At 40.3% G+C, this 22,785-nt stretch overlaps 1 protein-coding gene across 1 annotated transcript in view; it reads left to right on the plus strand.

Annotated features, from left to right (window-relative positions):
* Positions 1 to 16,756, plus strand: part of LOC146867398 (heparan-alpha-glucosaminide N-acetyltransferase-like) — a 1,041,362-nt gene extending 1,024,606 nt beyond the window's left edge. The window contains exons 16-18 of the mRNA XM_085605125.1: positions 4,556 to 4,626; positions 8,150 to 8,262; positions 16,044 to 16,756. Of these exons, the coding sequence (XP_085461251.1) occupies positions 4,556 to 4,626; positions 8,150 to 8,262; positions 16,044 to 16,225 (366 nt within the window). The 3' untranslated portion in view covers positions 16,226 to 16,756. The remainder of the gene's footprint in view (positions 1 to 4,555; positions 4,627 to 8,149; positions 8,263 to 16,043) is intronic.
* The last annotated feature ends 6,029 nt before the right edge of the window (positions 16,757 to 22,785 follow it).

Genomic DNA, 22,785 nt, shown 5'->3' on the forward strand with positions numbered 1-22,785 from the left:
TTTGATTGTATACTTTTGCAGTCTTATTTGGGTTTGATAAGGAAACGCTTATCAGTAATCTTTAACATTTCATTAGAGCTTTCTTTACCTTTGATTTTATTGGGCCCATGGGCTACAGCTATTCCTTTTCCTGTTGACAATACGGATTTGGTATTATTGGATTTACTTATTTCCATTGCTGTTAAAGTTATACTAACAGAATGGAAATCTTTTCATCTTCTGTCTTATCATACCTGGTGGGCATGGGTTTCATACCTCCATGGAGCTCATACCTTTTGTTGAGGAGAAGCATTACTCGCCATCCATTTCTAGCAATGTTTGGCAGTCACTGGACAATTATATGAATCTGCCATCTCAGGGGTGGGTTGCTCAATATCCTTTTGACTCTACTTCTTAAGTTATTTCCTTCTTTGAAGCAGATGTCCCTACCTCTTTCTTCCTTCTTTTTTCTTTTCTTTACAATTTTCTGTCTTTTCTTCTTCTTCTTTGCTTTCTCCTGCTATGGGATCCTATTTTTTAGGCAATATGACTGTTTTGTGACCTCAGTATGGCATATAAGATGCTGATCTTGTTTAGTCCATTCACATGGGTTTTGTAATATTATTTGAATTGATTTATATCACTTAGTAGGTATCATTCATATAATTGTGTTTTTCTTGCCTGATTAATGATATGTTCATACTTCTTTTTATCCCAGCTCATTAACTTTTGACATGAAATCTATTTTTTGATTCTGTAATCCTTTGATTTTAACCTAATATATATTTAATAATACTATGTTGTATTGCAATCTATTATAAATGTATTTTCTCTTTTAAATAACAATAAAGATATTTGAACATAAATAATAATAATAATAATAGAAACTCTGCCCCCAAAGGGACAATATGTATTTAAACAATCTTTAGTACACAATAGTTTATATCAAACGATGTTCCTGACAAAATATTCCTCCATCCAACTGTCACAATACGTTCCATGTACACAGTGCAAAATGGCATAATTATAAATTAATGGCTGTATTTTAGAGCACCAAATCTTTTGTTTCCAACAATCTGGTGCCTTTGAATTGCTTTCAGAGCTGGGGCAGTCTGCCTGGAATAAAGTAGAGTGTAATATGCCATGTAATATTATTGTTGAATAAAGTGGCGGCCGGCACGGTGGGTGGCGAGTGGGAAGCAGATATAAAATAAAAAAGAAAGAAATAACTTACCTTCTAGCCACTTACTCTCAGCGTCTCTGCTCTGTAGTTCCTCGCTCCAGCTGGAACAGGAAGCACACCCAGACTCCCCATACCCAATCACAATGCTGCAATGCAGCGTTATGGTTCGGTGCTCAGACAGGCAGTGTAATACAGCCTGGGTGGAGAACATACAAAGTGTGCATGAATATTTGGCCAGCCGGCCAAACATTCATGCACACATACAGAGTGCCCCCACTCCTCCCCCTGCTCTTAGAGAAGAGCAGACCCGACCCGTCCTGCAAAACTGCCACAGTAGGAACAAATAAAATGATAATAATGTCAAGTTATCATTTTAGTTTTCCTTTATTTCACTGCTGAAAAGCAGTGGGGCTACGGTCCTCTGCCTTAGCGTCGGAGCCGCCACTGATTGAATATGGGAAGGGGCAATGACTGATGAGAGGCAAAGCAGAGAAGGAGTGGAAATGCACCTCTCCTCCCTAAATAATGATAATTATACTATATTATACCATATCATACTCTGCACATCTATATACATGTGTCATACCATATAAGTATTTTCGAATTTTGAATTTGTGCATATCCATAAAGGGGGGGCACAGTTTAAAAGAGGGGGTGGTGGGTGGCAAAAAAGTGTTTATTTGCTAATCAGTTTGAAACGTGTTCAATCTGCACACTTTTTGGCAGAAGCTAGGAAGAGTTTGTTTTCTGTTAATATATCAGGTTTTGTGCTAATCCAATAAAACTTTCATTTGATTATAACTCTGACACTGTTTAATCAATCTGAGTCAACAGGGCCGGACTGGCCGTAGTGGGCACCGGGCATTCACTCGGTGGGCCGCTAGTGTGGGGGCCGGATTTTGTTACCGTGGGCCGCCAATATCGGCTCCCTATAACAAAATCGGCCGAAACCGGCTGTTGCAAACAGCTCGGTCGCACCCCTCATCCCCACAGGGAGGCCGTTTGGGCAGTTTGCCAGGGCCGGTTTTGGTTCCCAGTCCGGCCCTGTGTGTCAAGTGTGGTAAGTAGTTAGCAAATGATACCCAGGACAGGTATATTCGGTTTAATTGAGACACAATGGTGAAGCAAAGTTAAAAGGGGGGTCAAAAATGTTTTCGTTTACTGATAACTGTGGCACCCTTTAATAAATATGCATGAAATTTGGCTGGGACTTGGAACGTTAGCCTTCTTTTAGCATCTTAAATTTGTGCAGATCCACCAAGGGTGGCCGAGGCAAAAACGGAGGAGGGGCAAAAAAAAATTTCCTTAGCTAATAACAGTGGTATTATGTGATGAATCTGCACAAAATTTGGCAGAATATTTGAAGTTTTTTTAAAAATTAAAATGTAAAGTTTTGTGGCAATCCATCAACGGCACTCAGTTAAAGGGGCAGGGCACATTTTTTTAAATTTCCCTATAACTATAGCACTGTTTGACAGATCTTCATCACATCTGGGAGGCAATTAGAAAGTTACACTCAGTGAAGATTTTCCATTTTTTTGCAAATCCAATGGGAGGAAAGAGTTAAAAAGGGTGTCAAAATATTTTTGATTTACTAGTATCTTTGGCACTGTCTGTAGGAGCTGCATGAAATTTGGCAGGGTCTTATAATGTTTAATTTACTCTTGGCTTTCTCTATTCCAAGCAGGCCCGTCTCTGGGACTACTCATCTGAAATTAAATTTGGCACTGTTTGATGTATCCACACAGAACTTGGCAGATGTTTATCAGGTTTAGCCTATGTTAAAGTTTTGAGCAGATCTTTAGAGGGGCGGTGCAACGATAAATGGGAAGGCAATTAGAGTTTCATTCAGTAATAACTTTGACACTGCCCAATTAATATGCATGAAATTTGGTAGCTGTCAAATTAATCCCATTGCAAGGACAGGCAAGCCCTACATCCGACCCCAACTGCACATAGCCAAAGGTGATTGGGTGCAAGGCCTGGCTGAAAGGTACATGGTATGCAGTGCACAGTGTGGGTTAAGTGACGAAGGGGGTCTTGGGCACAGATCAGGGACCTGCATCAAACACCCACTGCTCACAGCCAAAGCCTGTTCGGGGCATGGGTTGTGCAGCTACAGCAGGTTGTGGGCATGGCCTGGCTTCCGGGATGAAAATTAAGTAAATCATAAAAAAAAAAAATTATTTAAAAAACAGTTAAAAAGTAGCTTATGGTTCTCACTCAAACTCGTCTAACCAAGGTTTTTTGACAATTATGGTTAGCAGAGATCACAACACATGCCATTACTCATGCAATCCACCACGCACAGAAAGCTAATTTGGAAAACGTACAAAATCAAACAATGGTGTAGTATGTTATAGCATGTGTTACGTGCATTGACAACCATAACTTGAGAAATTTTAGGGGTTCGATAAGTTTGCATCAGAACCATGACTCACTTTTTTAAATTTATCTTTGTATGTGGATTTAAAAAACACAAATCTAGCTACAAATCAGCAAATAACTTTACAAAGATTTGTGTTGACAGGAGGAGTACAGCGGGAGTGTGGAACAGAGACAGGACATAGGGTTACCACTAGGGGCGCCCCATTCAGAGGATTACATGTGGATGAGATGATGCTTCAAGAGAAGGGTCTTCAGTTCAGGCTGAAGACAAGCTGCTTAAACACTTAGGCCACAAAACTAGGGCACGGGATCACACCTTACACAAGAGCAAATGGAGTTTGAGGTAGGGTGACCAGACGTCCTGGATTTGCCTGGTTAGTCCCGGTTTTTCACCAGGTGTCATGGCAGATTTTGGGTCCTGTCCTGGTTTTTAGATGGCGTCGACTGAAAACAGTAAGAGGCACTTTTTTGGGTGTTCTAAAGCAGTGCTAGTTACCAGCTGTTATAACTAATCATTTTAATTAATAGGTATGATGTTATTTGTAGAAATTACATTTTATTTATTTTGTTAATGCATCTTCTGTGATCCTACGTTGATGAGAGCTGTCATTCTACTCCATTCAGTGGATGAAAAATTGTAGTCCTTCTATTTTTCCAAAATGTCCCGGTTTTCGGTTCTCAAGATCTGGTCACCCTAGTTTGAGGTAACTGAAGACCTCTTGGCACTCCATAGCCCCACGCCTCTGTAATTACACCAAGCAGGTCTGCTCTTTCCTGATGTATGGCTGCCATCTTTAGTTTGATATGTCCGGGAGAGCTCCTGGTTCCTCCTGCACGAGCGCACCTTTCCAGGCCCGCGATATATCTTTTGATTATCTAATCAATGCAAACACTTAGAGCTTGGCATGGCCGTCTGTCCCCCACCCCCTTCTCTCCGATCCCTGAGCGAGACATTACCTTACTTATTGCCTCATATTGACCCACGCTTTGATTTTATTCCCTCAGGGGATTCTCTCGGCCATCCTAACCAAGTGTTCCAGAGACGAAGGATTTATTCCCGTCAATAAAAACCTCTGGTAAGTGCTTTTCTGACTCCAGGCTAGCGCGCACACTGACCAAAAAAAAGCGCGAGTTTGAAATGGTAGTCCAGCGAGGGCCCTTTACAGATTCCATGCAAGGAGTTTTGACAAGCTGATTATTTGGGGTTATCATACACACAGCACGTTTAGAGCATTGGTAGGTAATGGACTTACACAAGTGGTACATGGTTGATTGCATAAAAATGAAATAAGCGATAAAGAACAAATATGCGACTTTATTATCTGGTATGTTTTGTTGTAGTATGTCCTTATCTGATGTTGTATTACTAGAGTCTGGTTCGGGTCCTCAGAGTAGTGTTTGATTTTGCACATGCATTTAGGCCCAATTCATTGATGACACAAGAGCAGTGATTTCTACCTCCTTATGTGACAAAAACAACCCTCACTTAGGCCATGCACATTTTACTAAATGAAAATCCTACTCCCAAAGAAATTCGACTATTGTAACACAATCTACACATAATTCTCCCAAAAGAAATTTAATAAAAACTGTGGCAAGGCCCACAGTACAAGTTAGGCGGAATAAGGCGATGTTTTTAATGCTAAATATCTGTATCCCTTCTTCCCCTTGAGGAATCTACCGCATGTGGTAATTAATTCCTATTCCTAAGTTTTTAACGTACAATTGAGGCATAAGATCCGGAATGGCAATTTACACAACAAATTCGACATGTTTTTCCTTTTTATGTGCCTTTTACCCAAATAAACTTTGGCATGTTTAACTTGTGAGAATCTATCAGGGCAAAACTGCAAAGGTGTGAAAATTATCATACAACTTGTAATTCTCATCCCAGTGCAAATACGCGTATGGACTTTCAACTTTATGGGCAGTTTCTTTTTAAAAGTTTTAATATCTTGGTCATATATTTTGTATTGTACTCCGCTTTTATGACTATTTGTCGAATAAAGCTATTATGACTGACTGCAAAAGGGATTTGAATGTAGTCCTGCACTTGAAATGAGTTGCTAACTGTCCATAATACAACTGCCCAATCTTTCATGGGTCTAAAGAAGTGTGGCCATGTTAGACTGCCTCTCCAGCCTCACCTTGGACAACAATGGAGCAAAGGATAACTAATAAGTGATTTGTCCATGCTTTTTAGTTAGGTCAATTAAGTTGAGTGAATAAGATCTGAGGTGAAAGACATCTTCAGGGCATTCTGGGCAGGAGCAGGTTTGCCCTTTGTGTAGCCTATCTCCATCAGGACCACGGTAGCTGATGCCCCACATACGTCTCACACAGGCAACACTCGCCAAAATCACACACTGCACAAGACAGTCCAATGACATTGCAACATAGGCAGACAAGGCGGGACAGAAAAATGAGCTCTAAAGCTAAAACCACGTAAAGACTGCTGGCATGGTACTGCATGACCAACAATGAGGATATTTGCTAGGGGTGGGCGAATAACTCCGTTTCCCCCATGGAATGTGCAGAGATTTGCCCCTTCCGCGATGTAGGCAGAGAAACAAGGCAAATCTCCACACACTCGGGCGGAAGGAGTTGGCCACCCGCCTGCCTCCCGCCCGCCTCCTGCCCGCAGTATTAAAACTTTAAAAAGCATTATAAATGAAATTTTAAATAACCTTACCTTATCGGCGGCATCCCCGGGCTTTCATTCGTCTCCATCGCGTATTCTTCTGGGAACTGCGCATGCGCGGGCGCCCGCACATGCGCAGTTCCAAGAAGAAGACGCGATGGAGATGGATGGAAGCCCGGGGACGCCACCGATAAGGTAAGGTTATTTAAAATTTTATTTATAATGCTTTGAAAAAAAATGTAATACTGCGGACGGGAGGCGGGCGGCGCTTAACGGAGCTATGCGTAGCTATGCGGAGAGTGCAGAGATTGGATCCATCTCCGTGTCTCTCCGCGTAGGTCCCTTACGCAAATTACACCCACCGTGGTATTTGCTATTCAAGGTGCGCAATTACAGATGAATTATGAGAAACCTCTTAGAGACCCCCTGAAGAATAGAAAAGAACAATCAAAAACGGACGCCAGTGTGCATATTTCCATATAATCTCAAATGTCAGGCTATTTCGCTGGAGCAAATTGCGCCAGAATTGAATCGGTAAATTTGTCCCCAAAGTCACCCACGATAATACCTAATGTGATATTGCGGCAGAACTCTGAATACTGATTTTCCTATAAACACCTGTTCGATATTTAAAGTTTCTGGGAATTTGAGCCATTATTTCCTTTGCAATTGTGCACTCTCCATAGCCCAAAAGGTGCAGTAAAATCCTGAACTACAAGGAAGACCCGAATCTGTAAATGTAAATATAGTCCCGTACAGAACAAGGGCATCACAACTTATTACATTCTGCACTTCCACCTTAAGCAGAAAGGTGCCAGTTCACATTCTGAAAGGAAATTAAAATAAGTTGTCCTGTGAACCTTTTTATCATGAGATTCTTCCGGTCCATGTCCCTGCTGGGGGCACACTTCCGGGAACACTCGAAAAGTGGCAGGACTACCTAAAACCTACCAGGAACAATTGCAGCCATGCTACTTTGGTTAACACCCAGTAATGTACCCTATTCTGCTGGTCTTTCTATGGTCAGCTTGCCCTTGATTCACAAAGCCCTTGTCCATGAGCAAATATGACTTACCAAAGAAATTCAGGAGTAACTCACACCTGGGAGCAAAAAAAAGGTTAGTCAATAGAGCCTCGTGTGGGGATTCTGTTGCCCCACAGTACCTAGTCAGCCAGAGACCAGATTATGTAAATTATACCATTGCTGGACAAGTTTAGACAATAGCACTACAATCATTCCCATCATATTCAATGGTCTGTTGGTGAAAATGTCAGTGCAAAAGCGTACTTCGCCAATGTAAATTAACTGGCACTTTTATATTTTTTGACCTGGGTCCAATATGGCCACCAAGTTGCTGCTTCCTGAGGAAGCCTTAGTGTAAGGATGTGCGAAATTGTGTATTTTGTTAAATTATGTTAGGTGAAGTAAGCAAAATAATCTGTAAATTCCATGAAATTCATTTGAAGGTACCTTGAGTGTAAATTGAACGCAAGGATATACCTCAGGTTCAAAAGTCACTCAAAAAACTCAAGATTGGTGAAGAAATCCTGCTTGAACGTGCCTACCAGGAAACAGTCCTCTGAGCAAACAATTGTGTGCAATTTTATGCTGGTGTGCTTTTTGACGTTTTACATAATTTGAGTCCCATGAAATGATGCAAATTACACAAACGGATGGAGTGTAACAAACTATATATCACACTGTAGGGAGTACCCGGTGACTTCAGAGGGTGGTGGGGCTGGGCACCGGAAGTGGTATTGGAAGGTTTTTACGGTGACTTTTCAGGGTTCTCATTGGTATAGTATTACGGAACTGGAGTGTGCTGCGGAATGTAGTGCACATCGCTAAGACCCAGCCTGTAAGCAGGGCTCAGTTAGGATGTTCCTAAAACCCTAGCAACTTTTGAGATCCCAGGCAGCAGCTGATCCTAATGCCTCGCCTGTCTTTCCTTCTGCAGGTCTCTCTCTTTCGTCACAACCATGAGCTGCTTTTCCTTCCTCGTGCTTGGGGTGATGTTCTACGTGGTTGATGTAAAGCACTGGTGGGGGGGCCAGCCATTTCTTTTTCCAGGTATGACATCAATTCTGCAAACTTATGAAATTATAACTGTCTAACTGTAGAACTTGCGAGAGGACTACTTTACAATTACATGATCTGTGACATCAATCTCGACCGGTGAAGGAACTTGTGAAATCACTACTGCACACTTAAAAAACTTGGGCAGCCATAGTGCACCGTATCAGGATGAGTGAAATTGCCTCTACATGATTTCTGAAGGCTTGACATCACTACTGCACAAATACTGGATGCGTACTATCGATACAGAATAATTGCAGGTCTAGTGATACAAGCATGGCATAATGTCATGATTTGTGAGGTCACCACTACACATTAAGACGATTAATGAAATGACATTCGCACAAATGCGGGAGTCGTGGCACAATCGTGTATAGGTAAGACTAAAATCAGATCAAGTGCACAAGAGCGGGTTGTGATATTATTGCATACATTTCCAGTAATTAGGACATCTCCACTGCACAATGTCTGATCTTTAGCTTCAATACTGTATAATTATAGGACATGATATGGGACTTATAGAGCGTGTGACTTCACTGCTGCACAATTTCAGGACATTTGTTAGCACTACCGGCTAGCAAGATATCTCTGTTGTACTGTAATAGAACCCGTGTAATTGCCAGTGCACCATTAGCTGCATAGCAGAAGCAGTGTCATTGCTATAACTATAAGTCAATTAAATGATTAGTGACATCACTGTTCTAGGTTAACAAGTTAGAGAACTGCTTAGCTGATGTATTGATAAAATGACCACTGCTAATATTAGTGAGGGATGGAACTTGAACAAAACAGCCCTATGCCCTTATTATGAGTGCCCCGGAAAATTGGAGAAAATTATTGTACCCGGAAAATTCCCATATCCTGGAGTTTGGTATTTACCAGGTGTGATAATTATTCTCTACTATGAGGTTGGCCTCTAAATATGGGGCATAACATGCAGATTTAGATGCTCTTCACATTAAAATCTGCATGCCCTGGTCTTTACCAGGCAATTTCCCCTTCTATACTTCAGCTTGTTTGATATGCTGATGGGTACCATGGGAAACTGGTGGAGGTATGGACTTTATCAGGAAAGGGAAACTCAACACAATTTGTAATTTCAATCTCTGTGTCAATATGCGTTTGTGCAGGGATCGAATTACAATTACAATTACAAGGCTGTTCCCAAAATTTCAAGTGTCACATTACTCTTTGATTTAGAATTCAGTGCCCTATTTTGTTAAAATTACATCTAAGGCATGCCTTTGCATTCAAAGCCAGACATGCTGCCAGAGCAATGTATTGCCCATACAATTTCTAAATTCATGCAGCGACGGCTGCTTGTGAGGCACATGCACAACATTCTTCCAATTTCACAGTTCATTGGAGACAGTTAGGCCCATATTTATCAATATGTCACTCATCACAGCAAGTTACCTTGCTGTGCTTTATGAAAGGGAGGGACAGGAATGCACCATATTTAACATATTACAGTGCATTCCTGCTCCCTGCATGCACTGGCACGCAAACTGTCGCCTAGCGCCAAAGCAGGCATACTTGCACCATGATGCATGGGTGCCTGCGTTGTCGACAGGATGGATTTTGTGCAGAAAGGGACACCTTAATGCACAAAAACAATCCTGAGAGGAATTTTTCTCTTTCTACGTGCGCTGCACAATGCAGCTCACTTAGATAGCGGAAATAGGGGGAGAAATAAAGATATTTCCCCTTGTTGCGCCACTGGTGGGGAGGCGAACAATTCTGATGCATTCCCGGTTCTATCAGTGTTGGTAAGTCTGAGAATGTGTCAGAATGCATAGGTGGATGCTTGGGACCACTCACGCTCCACCAATGGCACACGTCCCTGCCACAGAGTAACACAAGGCAATAATTTGCACAGCCTTGCATTACTCTGGATTTAGTAAGCCATGCAAGGTGGCCTTGCATGGTTTGGTAAATGTCATTTAGGTATTGCATCACGATTGCGTCCCCATGCGTGACGTAAACGCTATGCAAAACCTTGATACATGTGGGCCCTTGTACTCAGAACAAGTCTCTTATGAACAACAATTATGCAAATGCTTACACTTCAGAAAAACTGAAATTACATGAAATATGCATAACTCGATAATTGGGATGTTGATAACTTTATGGTCATGCAAACAAATTCACTGGTGCTTAATAAAGAGATGACATAGACGTTGTTTTATATTAAGAGGATGAATCTTGGATTAATAATGTTGGATGAGACTGAGGGTCCTACTGATGAATCAAGCATGCATTCAGTACATTATCCCAAGTTATGACACAATATTTCGAATCAGTAGGGTGTGGTTTAATTAGTAGTTCTGGATAAAGATTGTCATAAGTCTGCAGTCAATATTCCTGTATACAATATTGTGACATACATCTCCCAATCGTTTTGGAACATATACAGCTTTAAAAAAAACAGTTTTAACTATGTGGATGGTAGGAACATATAAAGAACATTTCAGTTTTGAAAGAGCTGCAAAGAAGAAAGTGATTTCGAGTAGCCGCTTAAAAATAAAAGGTACTACATGTGTAGTGAATGGTTAGTAGAATGTGTGTTTCTAATGTGGTATGTATGGAAATAATTTTGGTGCAACACATGAGGTTTGGAGGTGTTTTCCAGTCATGCATCGTGAACATGTTGCTGTCCTTATGCATGGAATGCAGTAAAGATACGCTGGAAAGACAGAGTTGCAGTTAAACATCTTCAATATAGTTGCCTCAAACTGTTTTTTCCCTTAGGAACTGAATCATCTAACATGAGAGGAGGGCTAGGTGGGGCATGGGAGATCAAGTCACAACATGCAATGGACCTATGGGACCGTTTAAGGCTTAGGAGGTAGAACCCCAAAAATACCACAAACATCACAGTAGTGGGAGCGGGCCTAGGGGTTCATCCAGGAAAAGTGGAGAAGGAACTCAAAGAGCACCACAGACACCACAGGAGTGTATCTTGGCAGTTCATCCAGGAATACCACATATACTACAGGAGGGGGTCCATGAGACTCAACCAGGAGAGTTGGAAGTGAACCCATAGAAATTGATATTATTGTGTGTAGGGTTCGCTCTGTTTTTCTAAGGATCAAAGATAGTTAGTTTACAGAGAAAAGACAACATAGCTGGGGATGGGTAGAGGTAGAGAAAAGAGGGTAATCTGACAGTAATTCTGGCAGAGAAAATTAAAATTTAACAGACCTGACATAAACATCCGATTGTGAGACCTTGGTTCCTGGGTTCCTAGAGCAGTAAGAAGTCAATAAGCTGCAGATGTAAAAATGGAATTGTTTACCTCTGCAATTCGGGGAATACAGTAGTATTGAGCTCTACTTTAAGAATACAAAGTACATCTTTTTATCACTTTACTGTTACTGCCAACATGGGAGGGTACATAAAGGCCTACTCAAAGAGGTAACGGGGTTCACACACTCAGAATTCCCTATGACATTTTATTATTTCTTAATAGCTGATTGTCCAGTCAGTGCTTTCCTATAGAAAAGATAAGTAATTGAAATGGTGATCAACTAAAAAAAGAAGAACTTTCTAGTGTTGTCATAGCCAGAGATAAGACTCCAAACACTATTACTGTGGTCAGGAGCAAAGCACTATGCTTACTGTTTAACATGGCCCTGATTTTCCAAGGGGGTGAATTTGCAAGTACACTCACAACTTCAGAACTTTAGTGTTAGCACTGATCCTTCTCCAAGGATATTAAGAGTACAAACAGGATCCCAAATCTGGGTCATGTAAAACATACAGTTCAAATCGGCATAGTCTCTCTTGAGGATTGTCAAAGGCAACATGGGTCTCTGTTTTCCGTGATTTTGGATTCAAGCATTGGCAAGCTAATAGGTTTCAAAGGTGGCGAAGTCTTGTGATTTTTACTAGTGAAATTTCATGAAAATCCATAAAAATTGCACCAAATTAAACTTTTAGATCAAAATGTGGTTTGCAGGTGACTTTTTTAATGTGAACACACACTTTAGGTAAAAAGGCTCACATGAAACCAGCAACAGACTGACTGAAGCAAAAAATATCTCTTCGCTAGATATTTTCTGTGCGAACAAGTATCATCCGCTCAAAAATTCTTAATGTGAAATTTCTATTAATTTAATCAATTCTGTGTGTGATGGAAAATTAAGGAATCATGCAAATTTCCTCTTAATTAAAGTTTCTCCTAGGCCTATCATTGCACATGCCCAAAAGAAAACCACTCGCATATCAACAAAGTGCTCACAAAGACTTGGTGGAAAATCTGACACACAGCAGGGCAGCAGAGCTCTCCAGAATCATGCAGGGCAATATCTTCTCACATTTGACAACCTGTTCATGAAATCCATGTTGTCCTTGTGAGCTTTTAGACCCTCATTTCGATCCTATACACAAGGAGGACATAGCTAGAACCTATACCTGCCTACACCTGCATGTGAAACTTAGTTAATTGCAAGTTTTCTGCTGAGACTCTCTTTCCTGATTTTATACCAATAAAATGGCATGTTTATCGCATCTGGCCTTTAATTTTATCAATATTATTTTAATCCTGTGTCGTTTTAGCACTTCTGTTCTTAGAAAGATATTATTTTCTGATCTAATGATTGATGAGCACATGCATAACTGTCTAGGCAGACAAGAGGACTTTTGTTGTTTAAAGCACAAAAAGTGTAGAATAGGCTGTGCCAAAGCAAGTACTTCTAGATATCTGGAGTTGCAGCTCCATGGCGGGGATCTGCAAAACAGTTAAATGGATATCACTTCAGATATTCTAAAATATATGGTTTCCACTTAGATGGTAAGGCCGTTGTCCAGGTTGGCCATTTCATCCTCAGAAACCAATGCAGGTGTATTTTTATTTTTATTGGCAACTTTCCCACGTTGGCTGCTTGGCATTACATGAAACCACCCACTGAACTCTAGAAGCTCAATCATGGAAAAGAAAAAGTAACTTACTTGTAGCACTAATAGTCCAGTATTGGTATCTATAGAGGTAAATACAACTCACCAATCTTTGTCTCTAGAATTTGGAGACTGTCGTTTTTTTACTTGGTGTACAATGAAAAGTAAATCTACTCAGGTGTTTTTTAAAAAACATTTTTATTGAAAGTAAAGATAATGTAAGAAGTTACAGACATTAAAAGAGAAGAACAAAACAATGTGGTCAAATACAATTCTTAAACGTTGAGGTGTAAAACCATAACATTAGGATGGGAATTAACTATAATATGCAATCTAATAAGAAAATACAGAAAGAAAAATAAATAGGTAAGATGTATGTCTTACAATAATAAATGTTATGTTTTATATAAAAAAGATTGACGAGAAAGATGTAAAAAGAGAAGAAGAAAGATATGAGGGAAAGAAAGGAGAGGAAAGGAGGGAGGTATAGAGGTTAGGACAAAGATGAGTGTGACGATAAGAAATAAGTGAAAGGTAACCATAATAAATCAGAATTAATTTTCTGAGATAACGAAGAAGAAGAAACAGTAGATATTCTACGTTCTTCACAAATAAAATTCCACCACTTTAACAAACACAATTTAGAATTATCTTTCCAACAAGAAAGTATATCCTTTAAAGCAAGTGCAATAAAAAGGTCAAATAGCAAAGGTTTCGGGGAATGGTTCTGGAAATAATCTGACATAGTACAATTCAATATTCTGAATTGTAAGAGGAATGTTGCATTGAAAAATTGTTAAACATTTGGACCAAATAGATTTCCAGAAAGTAAAATATTAGGACAGTAATACAATAGGTGTAAGAGTGTACCAAGACCAACATAAATGTGAAGCAGAAGAATTACATTTATGAATAGAAGTAGGAGTAAACACAGCTTTATTATACACAAAAAATAAAGAGTGAGTAATATTGGTAGCTTTGGCGGTATTAAACATTTTGTGCTATAATTTATCCCACTGTTGAGTGGAAAATAATATAGAAAGGTCTTGCTCCCATGCCAATTTGATAGTGTATTTAGGTCTATCAGAGACAGGAGCAGATAGAAGCTTATATCGGGTTTCTCCAACAAGTTGCTCATGAGACACTGGCAGCTCTCCTGCTACCTGTAAGTAGCTCTCCTATGTGCAGTCCAGCCTACTAAACTAGAAGCTTTTGTTTGATTGAATAAATATATGTATATCAAGTGTGTATTCAATATGGGAATGTGTGTATTTGCATAAACCATAATTTCCAAAATCTATTTAAATCTTTTATTTGAATGATAAATCATGCAGCCTTGAGAGACTTATTACAATATTAGTGCCAAGGGGCATTGCATCTGTGGCTGGTATGTAATACCCCCGTAGAGGCATCCCAAATTAACTAATCCTTTTTTACATTACTGCTGGCAATCCTGCACTGAGGAGATCACGGCTAGTAAATTTGCATAGGGTGGTCACTAATGTAGTTTTGTCTGATGTGTACAACACTAATATTATTAGTAGCACGGATGGTTATCATTGAACATAAGTAGCTCTTGTTAGTGAAAAGGTTGGAGATCCCTGTTATATATGAAGGATTCTTTAGGATTAGAATCACATAAAATATGGTATAAAGGAGTCAAAGGAGTAAAAGTAGAAGAGATAGGGGGAAAGTCTTTGGTAATTTGAAAAGACTGAAGTGCATGTGATAGTTGAGAATATTGGGGTAATCAAGAGTTGGGTAAGTCATAGCGTTCTTGTAGTACAGTAAAGGGGGTAGCAGAATTTTGGGAGATTAATTGATGAACGTGTAGGATACCCTTTTCTTTCCAATATTTAAAGTAGAATGATTTGTAACTGAACTTAATACATTTGTTATATCAAATAGAGGAAGCTAGAAAAGATGAGTAAAAATCAGAACCACCGGTGATTAGTGAGTGCAATGAATGTTGGGAATATTTTAAAATAGGGCTTTTAGAAATGAAAGTATAATTAGTCATAAAGATAACATCCTGGAAAAAGAAGTCATGTAATAAAGATCGTTCAAGATTAATCCTGTTAGATATAGGAGAATCCAATTAATTTCTAGTTAAGTTATAAAATTGTTGAATTAGAAAAGCAGTATAATATGGCTTAAAATTAGGGAAGTGGACACCACCTTCATTTGTTAGTTTAATTAGTTTAGTTAAGGCAATACAAGCATTTTTATTGTTCCATAGAAACTTGGTACAGATGGAGTTAATTTGAGAAAAGTAATAATTAGGAATTTTAAATGGAAGCATAGAAAGTAAAAAGAGAACATGTGGGACAATCATCATTTTAATAGTATATAATCTACCTCACCAGGATAAAAGGAGAGGAGACCAAATATTAAGCAAGTTTTATATTTTAAGCTTTAGAGCATTAAAATTATGAGTAAGAGTATGGGAGATATTAGAGAACATGTATTGATACATAAGGGTACTCAGGTGGTTTTGAGTTTGAAACACTATGTGGTGTAGTAGACCTTGAGCTCAGTGGTTTGCCTTTAACACCAATGGCCTTCAAAAATAATTTTACACCCGCCCCCAGTCAGGCATTCAAGGGTTAAGAGAGAATCGAGCAGTGACATGACCCTGCATAAGATTTCTTTGCTGTAGCAGCAATGTTAGAAGAAAGTAACAGTGAGGCCACTAAGAAAGGAGCTAATAGGAGAGATTGGCATTCCTTCCAGGTGACACAAACCGTGGTCCATAGCGACTGAATTGCATATTTACAAATATTACGCTGTTTTTCAGATTTCATTGGCATCATCATTGTACCAGAAACAATGGCGTACAATATCTAACAATGGCTTTATATGTTTATTTTATTTAGGGATGAACTCAATCTTTGTTTATGTGGGACACTCCCTGTTGGGCAGCTACTTCCCCTTCAACTGGGAAATGAAGTCCTGGACCAGCCACGCTGAGCCACTTGCCCAGGATTTGCTGGGCACGTCCATCTGGGTGTTGGTGGCTTACCTCCTGTACAGAAAGAAGTTCTTCCTAAAAATCTGAAGTAACATTTATTTGTTTCAGCTCCACTTGGATGGCAGACTTCAGGAGCCGGATAATCAAAGATGAGGCATCCAATGTTCTCAAGAAAGACATGTCTGTTATTCTCCACTTTACACCAATCAGGCTTCATCACAAAAAGTTAAAAATGAATTTAATTCACTATACAATTGACTATACACCTTTATTTGGTTTCAAAATATGAAAGAAATGTTGTTATTTCTGTAAACATGATGACATCCTAGCCAGAGGTGCCTGTGGCTTTAATGTACCTGGTGAATGTGCGGCACTCTCACCCACCACAGGTTTGATGTATTTTATTGGCTAAAAGCATTGTGAATTTTTCTTGCTAGATTTGTATTTTTATCAGATCTTTATAAGGAATCACTTGGACTCAAATCTTGTAGGAGTGCCATGTTCTCTAATTTATCCCCTAGTTGGCATCTGCAATCTCTTTAATGAATCATAACCTGTGTAGCTGCACTTTGGGGTCTTTTTCCATATGGAGAGGAATAATAATAAAATCGTACAACAAACAGCAGCACAAATTTCTTGGACACTGACTCACTTCTTATACAAATAACTTGCAGTTTGGCTTCAGATGGTCTACCAGTGATCACGATCAAACAGTGGTAAGTTTAGAGCCTCATTACAAGGTCCTCGTTGTGAGTCCTCTTAACCTCTGCCTACCTGGAAATAACGGTACTGGAGGTACCGGTAACTCCAGGGGTTGCAGTAAATGGAGATTAAAAGTGGGATCCTGAGGGCCCCTTAGAAATAAGGATTTACAGGGAATCTTGAACTCTGGGCGTGAAAATCTAGTAATCTCATAATTTCTTATTTCTCTGTCATAGTTTCAGCCAGGGTCTGTGGTTGCTCTGAGCAGCCACTGATCCCAGGGGAAAAACAACGTGGCAGAGGAGTTACCCTGGACATTCTACTTCTGACGAGCCCCATAATTCTTTCCTTGACAGAAATTCTGGGGACTTCATAAGAAGACCCAAGTGTGTTGGGACACACAGGTATGACAAATTGTACTTATGGATGTTACTTAATTTTCCTCTGTGTGCCATGATCCTCCATTATGTTTTAGTTGATCATCACCAGAGGGAGCATAAACTCCCTGAGTCTGGTGTTCTACCATTACATCTTTAAGCACGTTATATTTTTGTGTGCTACTTGATAGGATCTGGTGTGCCAATTTCCCAACAGCAAATTGGGTCCACTATCCAAAGTGAGAAAATGTTACAGTAGTACAGGAATCTACTTTCCACACGTGAAACTGTCATAATTTTAAAGAGTGGCCAATCAAACAGAAAGAGAGAGAGCAAGAGAGGGAGGACCTGATTATCAGTCTGGCAGCGTGGAGGGGGCACCACAGCAGCACCCTCTCCAAGACCGCCAAACTCGACCGCCACCCACCCGCTAGATAACGAATAATTTCATGGGCGGTGCGGCAGTCCTGTGGCAGTGCAGTTCAAAGGCTCATATGTGAACTTTTAAACAGCTGTGCCGAAGGAGCGCCAAAGCAAATTCCTACTCTGCATAGATTTTGCAGTCCATCCTGTGCAGGAACTCGGGTGTATGCACACAGGGGGGCACACAGGTATGTCCCCCTGCACCTTACTTTCCTGACTGCCACACTTTTCATGGCGGGATCACCGCCATGAAAAAGTGTGGAGGTCAGGAAAGTCAGAATATTCTTGGTGCAGCAGCGGCACCGTCAGCATATTACGGCCCCAGACCACTATGCCAACACCGGGGGATCACAGATCCTCGGTGGTTGCGGCGGTCCCATGGCAATCCGATCACCAAAGTGAGGCAGTAGCCGCCATGCCACCATGGGTGTGTCGGTCCTATGAACTGCCAAACTTGTAATTAGGCCCAGAGTGTTTTTGTAACTTCAAAGCTTATATCCAGGTGTGAACCTAGCTTTCATGCTTTCAAGGATGACAAAAATAGTAACTCTACTCACCAATATAAAACACGTTATCAGGTTCACTGTGTTAATGGTTTCTTTGTTTTAATTATTATTTTGATTGTTATTATCATAGCTCCTCAAATCCTTTTTAGTCTCTTTGAGCTGCTGAATTCAATCTCCAGACTGAGGAATCACTTATATAAGAAAGCTATTTTAGGTGCACTGCCTTCCCTTTTTTGCTTTGGTTATGTTTCTGTTGGTTAGCTTTAGTTTGGTGAGATTTGCTTTGGTTAGATTTGGAATGAGTTGCTTTAGTTAGATTTGCTTTGGTTAACTTTGGTATGGTTTGCATTGTTTTGACTAGATCTGATTTGATTAACCGTGGTATGGTTAGCTTTGCTCTGGTTTGTTGATTGTCACAGTATAGTTATCATTGGTTTGTTTAAATTGGTTTTGGTATGGTTAGCTTCACTCTGGTTAGCTTTGATTTGGGTAGTTGTATTATGGTTTGGTTTGCTTTGGTCAGCAGTATCATCATCATCATGTTTTTTTAATCTATATTCCTTATACTCTGCAAAAAGTAGACAGCCACATTCTCAAATGTAAAATGTATACCGCATTGTATGAAATACACATTCACATTCAGATTGCGTTTCACTGCTACATTTAATTATTGGTCCATTTGTATATCTGTTTTACAATCCTCCTTAAAAAGAGTTATGGCTCCTCCTAAAGCCTGACACAGACAGTTTTCAAAGTGATCTTACTCTGTCTCCAGACACCACCGTTGAAGGCTACGGCAGACACGTACCCATCATATATTTATTTAGTTATCATATTTATTATAGCAGTTTTGTCCAAACGGCTGTACAGAAGGATGAAAGTCATCTTATTTGAGGTTCCTGAACAAATTAATTATCCATCTTTATCTATATCTCTGGAAACACAAAATTAAAGTTCCTTTATGTTTGAGCCGATAAAAAATCAAAAATGCCCTGCAATTTGAAATTTATGATGTGCAACAAACCACCGCACACAAAAATCCGTGCCATTGCACTACTCACACCATAGTTGGTGAACTTCTGGGCTTTTTTGTGTTTGCGAACAGTAACTGACCTTTAACTGTGTTTTTTCATTGAATTTCATGGGTTTTTAATGAGGTACTGCATTTACCTGCCATACCTATTCTGCACTGTGCACAACCTTCAGCCAAGCTCTGCTATATATGGCAGCAACTCAAGCAAACTGAAAGTCCCAATTCTGAAATAACATGTTTTGCAAATCCATGCATCTAGAAGCCCACTATGATATGGAACTTTGGCCTGGCTAGCACCGTGTTGCAAATGTGATCTGCAATGCTTTTAAGGCTCTGTGAATTACAGATGACGTGATGTTTAATGTGTACAGACAGATAAGGTTGTAAGAAAAAGATGGTGGGTACAGAAGAAAGAATGCAGTGAAGACTTAACCACAAATGTTACCTCTTTCTCTCTTTGTGTTGATGTGGCTGGGACACAAGTCACAGGCGCATATACTTGGCTCAGTGAAAGCAGGGGGCTCTGGGCATTCCAGGATGAACCCTTGACACACAAGGCATGTTGTCTTGGATTATTAGTTGCAAGGTGCACACCATGGGTTAGGAAAATAAACTGACATGATTTATTAGCTTTTCATTTTGAGTATGTGTGTCAAAGATTTGTCTGTAAGTGCAGAGGTTGCCTTATAATTCTGGCACTATATATGTGTTGATGTATCTGTTGCACTTGGCCCTGTGTGTTAAATTGCCAAACATTTGTTTTGTGGCAGTTAATATGTTAGCAGTGTAAAACAATCGCTTCTTTTGTGTACTCAGCGCTATTTTTTGCAGACTGATGCTGCTGGTTTTTAAACTCTGCACACTGGAAACTGCTGTCCAGTGCCCAGTGTATGTTCTCTAACCACTAAAATATGAATGAATTAGCAAACTACTAATGGTCATGCTTAACGTTTCATTAAGTGCTGCAGCAAAAAACGATGGATGGAATGCTGAAGAAATGAAATATTCCCCCCCCCCCCCAGTCAAGAGCCTTGGGCTAAATCCATTGTTCTTTTGCTCACTACACCACCCCAGTTTGGACCCAGCCATCTGCAAATCAGTCTTTACCCTACTTCTCGTGGGAACAGTCCAGCCCAAACTGACAAGTCACGTCCTCCGTACTGGAAACAAGCATTCTGGGACCGGTTTCGGGGTATATCATTCCTCATCAGCCAGGCTGGCTTGAATCTAGAGGCCCAGCAAGCAAGGGGCCCGCGTCTGGGCATACCCATTCCACTTAGGGCAAAAAGTGCTGCAGCAAAAACTTTTCATTAAGGCCATATTATATGGTGTAGGATATGCGCAATGGCATGGAAATTAAATGTTACTTGTGGACAGCAGCAAATATTGTGCCATCCACCTGGCTGACAAGGAAAACATGGCTGCAGGTCTAGTGCAGCCTGACTGCTGTAGCTTTGAACCTGTGGGTAGGCTTTTCAAAATAACCCTTTTGACAGAAGAGAAACACACTTTTAAATATAAAGTATATCACCCCTAATTAGACTTTTCAGCTCACGAGGTGAGATGTCTAGTAGCTCAAGTTGAACAAGTAAGAATGTAACATTGACCAGCTTTTTCTATAAAAAAACAATAACTAAAGTACAATTAAGGTGCTATTGTTGCTGCTATGATTTGAAATAAGTTAAAGAATCCATTAAACCACTGTTTTTAATATTTATTACAAATCCTATTCATTGGTGCAGCTGTGTTTTTGATAAATATACAAGAAAAATAGATCTTAGAAAATTTGACATTTCCTGTGCTGAAGCTCCAGGGGGCTAATTAGCATTAGTCTTCCTTGGTCGGTCTCCATGCCACTGCTTCATTTTCCGAGGAGGAGGTGTAAAACTGCTCCCAGAGCAGGAACAATGACTTGGGCTTTTTGGCAGGATGACAAGGGTATGGGGTATGCAACATATCTTAATTCAGGAAGTGCAGTCGGGAGGATTCAGGACCTTTGTTAACATCAAAGGATCCAATGTGAGGCCTGCCTGTTCATATGTACCTACAAAGTGAGATCGGAGAAAGTGGGGCTTTTTGATTTGAGTGTACACTCTAGCCATCCTGGCCCCATTCCCAATGAAGGGGAGATTGCCCCCAGAACCTATTTTGTGTGGTTGGGGGGTAAGGATTGTTTGTTTTCCTAGACACACACCAAGATGCACCACCAGCCCTCCCCTGGAACAGAAAGTCTGCAAGATTAGATTGCACTAAGAACGGTGTGCAGTGGGCAAGTTTATAGTAAGGAAAACAGGATGTACGTAAAATGAGGGAAGGGATGCTCTTGGGAACATTGTACTCATTAGACTCGCCCCTACCCACTTGGTGGTAAACTGTAAAAACGTGGCACTTCACCCTCAGCTCCTCAGAATACACCTTGATCTCAGAAAGAACAGAAAAGGTAGAAATCTGCTGTCTGTAGCATTTGTGAAAACATAAAGAGTTGGACCTGCTCTCACCTGTACCCAGGACTAAGAAGTGGACTCCAATGATCAGTTGGTTAAACTTCTGTGTGGCTACAGGGATACGAAATGCTGTAGGTTCCTTTTTTGGGGGGACCAGTTGACCAGTGGCAAGTGGATTCTGACTGGACTGTGCTGGTGCCCTCTGTTGGAGTGGGTTTTGGACTCTAAGTGCTGTTCCTAAGGTCCTGGAAACCTTAGGATTGACAAAAGGGATGTGCACCGTACTGAAGAAAAAGTTGGGTCTTGGTCATTTTTTGACATCTGGAGGGCAAATCTGACCACCCAAGGCTATCTGCCTAGAGCATGATCTTGGTGGGTACTCTGAGCTCCACTCTGAGCTTTCTGTTACTCAAAAGAAGAATTCAACAGACCCCCACAGCTAAGGTATCTGACTTCAGTGAACGTTGCTGAGCGACAACTTCCAGGCTTCTCCCACTGGAGGTTTCTGAGATCCAAAAAAAAGACTATGTCGCAATGTAGAAATCAAAAGCAAATTACCCTCATCCCCTGGGAGACAACTGCCATGGTTTGGGACTTACTTTTTATTTTTCAATAACAAACTGCCACTTTGGGATCTTGTTTTTTTTTTTTTATTGTTTGCTGCACAGCTACAATAATGATGGTGTCAGTGCACCTAACTTGCAGTGACTAAAAGGAACTGACGGGACAGCAGTTCCTCTGAAGAAACAGAGATCATTACTAGGTCTGCTGTGATCTCTAAATACAGGGGTATTCTATATGCCTTTGTGGCAGAAGTATAGTCCTCCGCAACACTAGTGGGCAGAGTAAAGACTGCCATACTCTAAAACGGGCTTTATGTCAGAAGCTAAAATATTTTACGAGGTTAACCCACTAGTATTAGCCGGCCTCCAGTGCATATCGGGTTGCCCCAAGTTGCGTCTAGGTCCAGGTTAACAACACCCGTAGACGCTATGCTGTTTTGTGGTGCTTTTTAACTTAAAATTTATATCTTCCATTTTCTTTATTGTATTTTGTTCCGTTTTGTGTAATTTTTCCTGATTTTTAGAAATTGATTGTGGGATTTTGCTTTTGGTGTGTTTTGACCTTTTAATTGTTTTGACACAACTAAATACTTAATCAA

This window comes from Triturus cristatus, chromosome 1_2, assembly GCF_964204655.1.
Source record: "Triturus cristatus chromosome 1_2, aTriCri1.1, whole genome shotgun sequence".
Classification (NCBI taxonomy): Eukaryota; Metazoa; Chordata; class Amphibia; order Caudata; family Salamandridae; genus Triturus; species Triturus cristatus.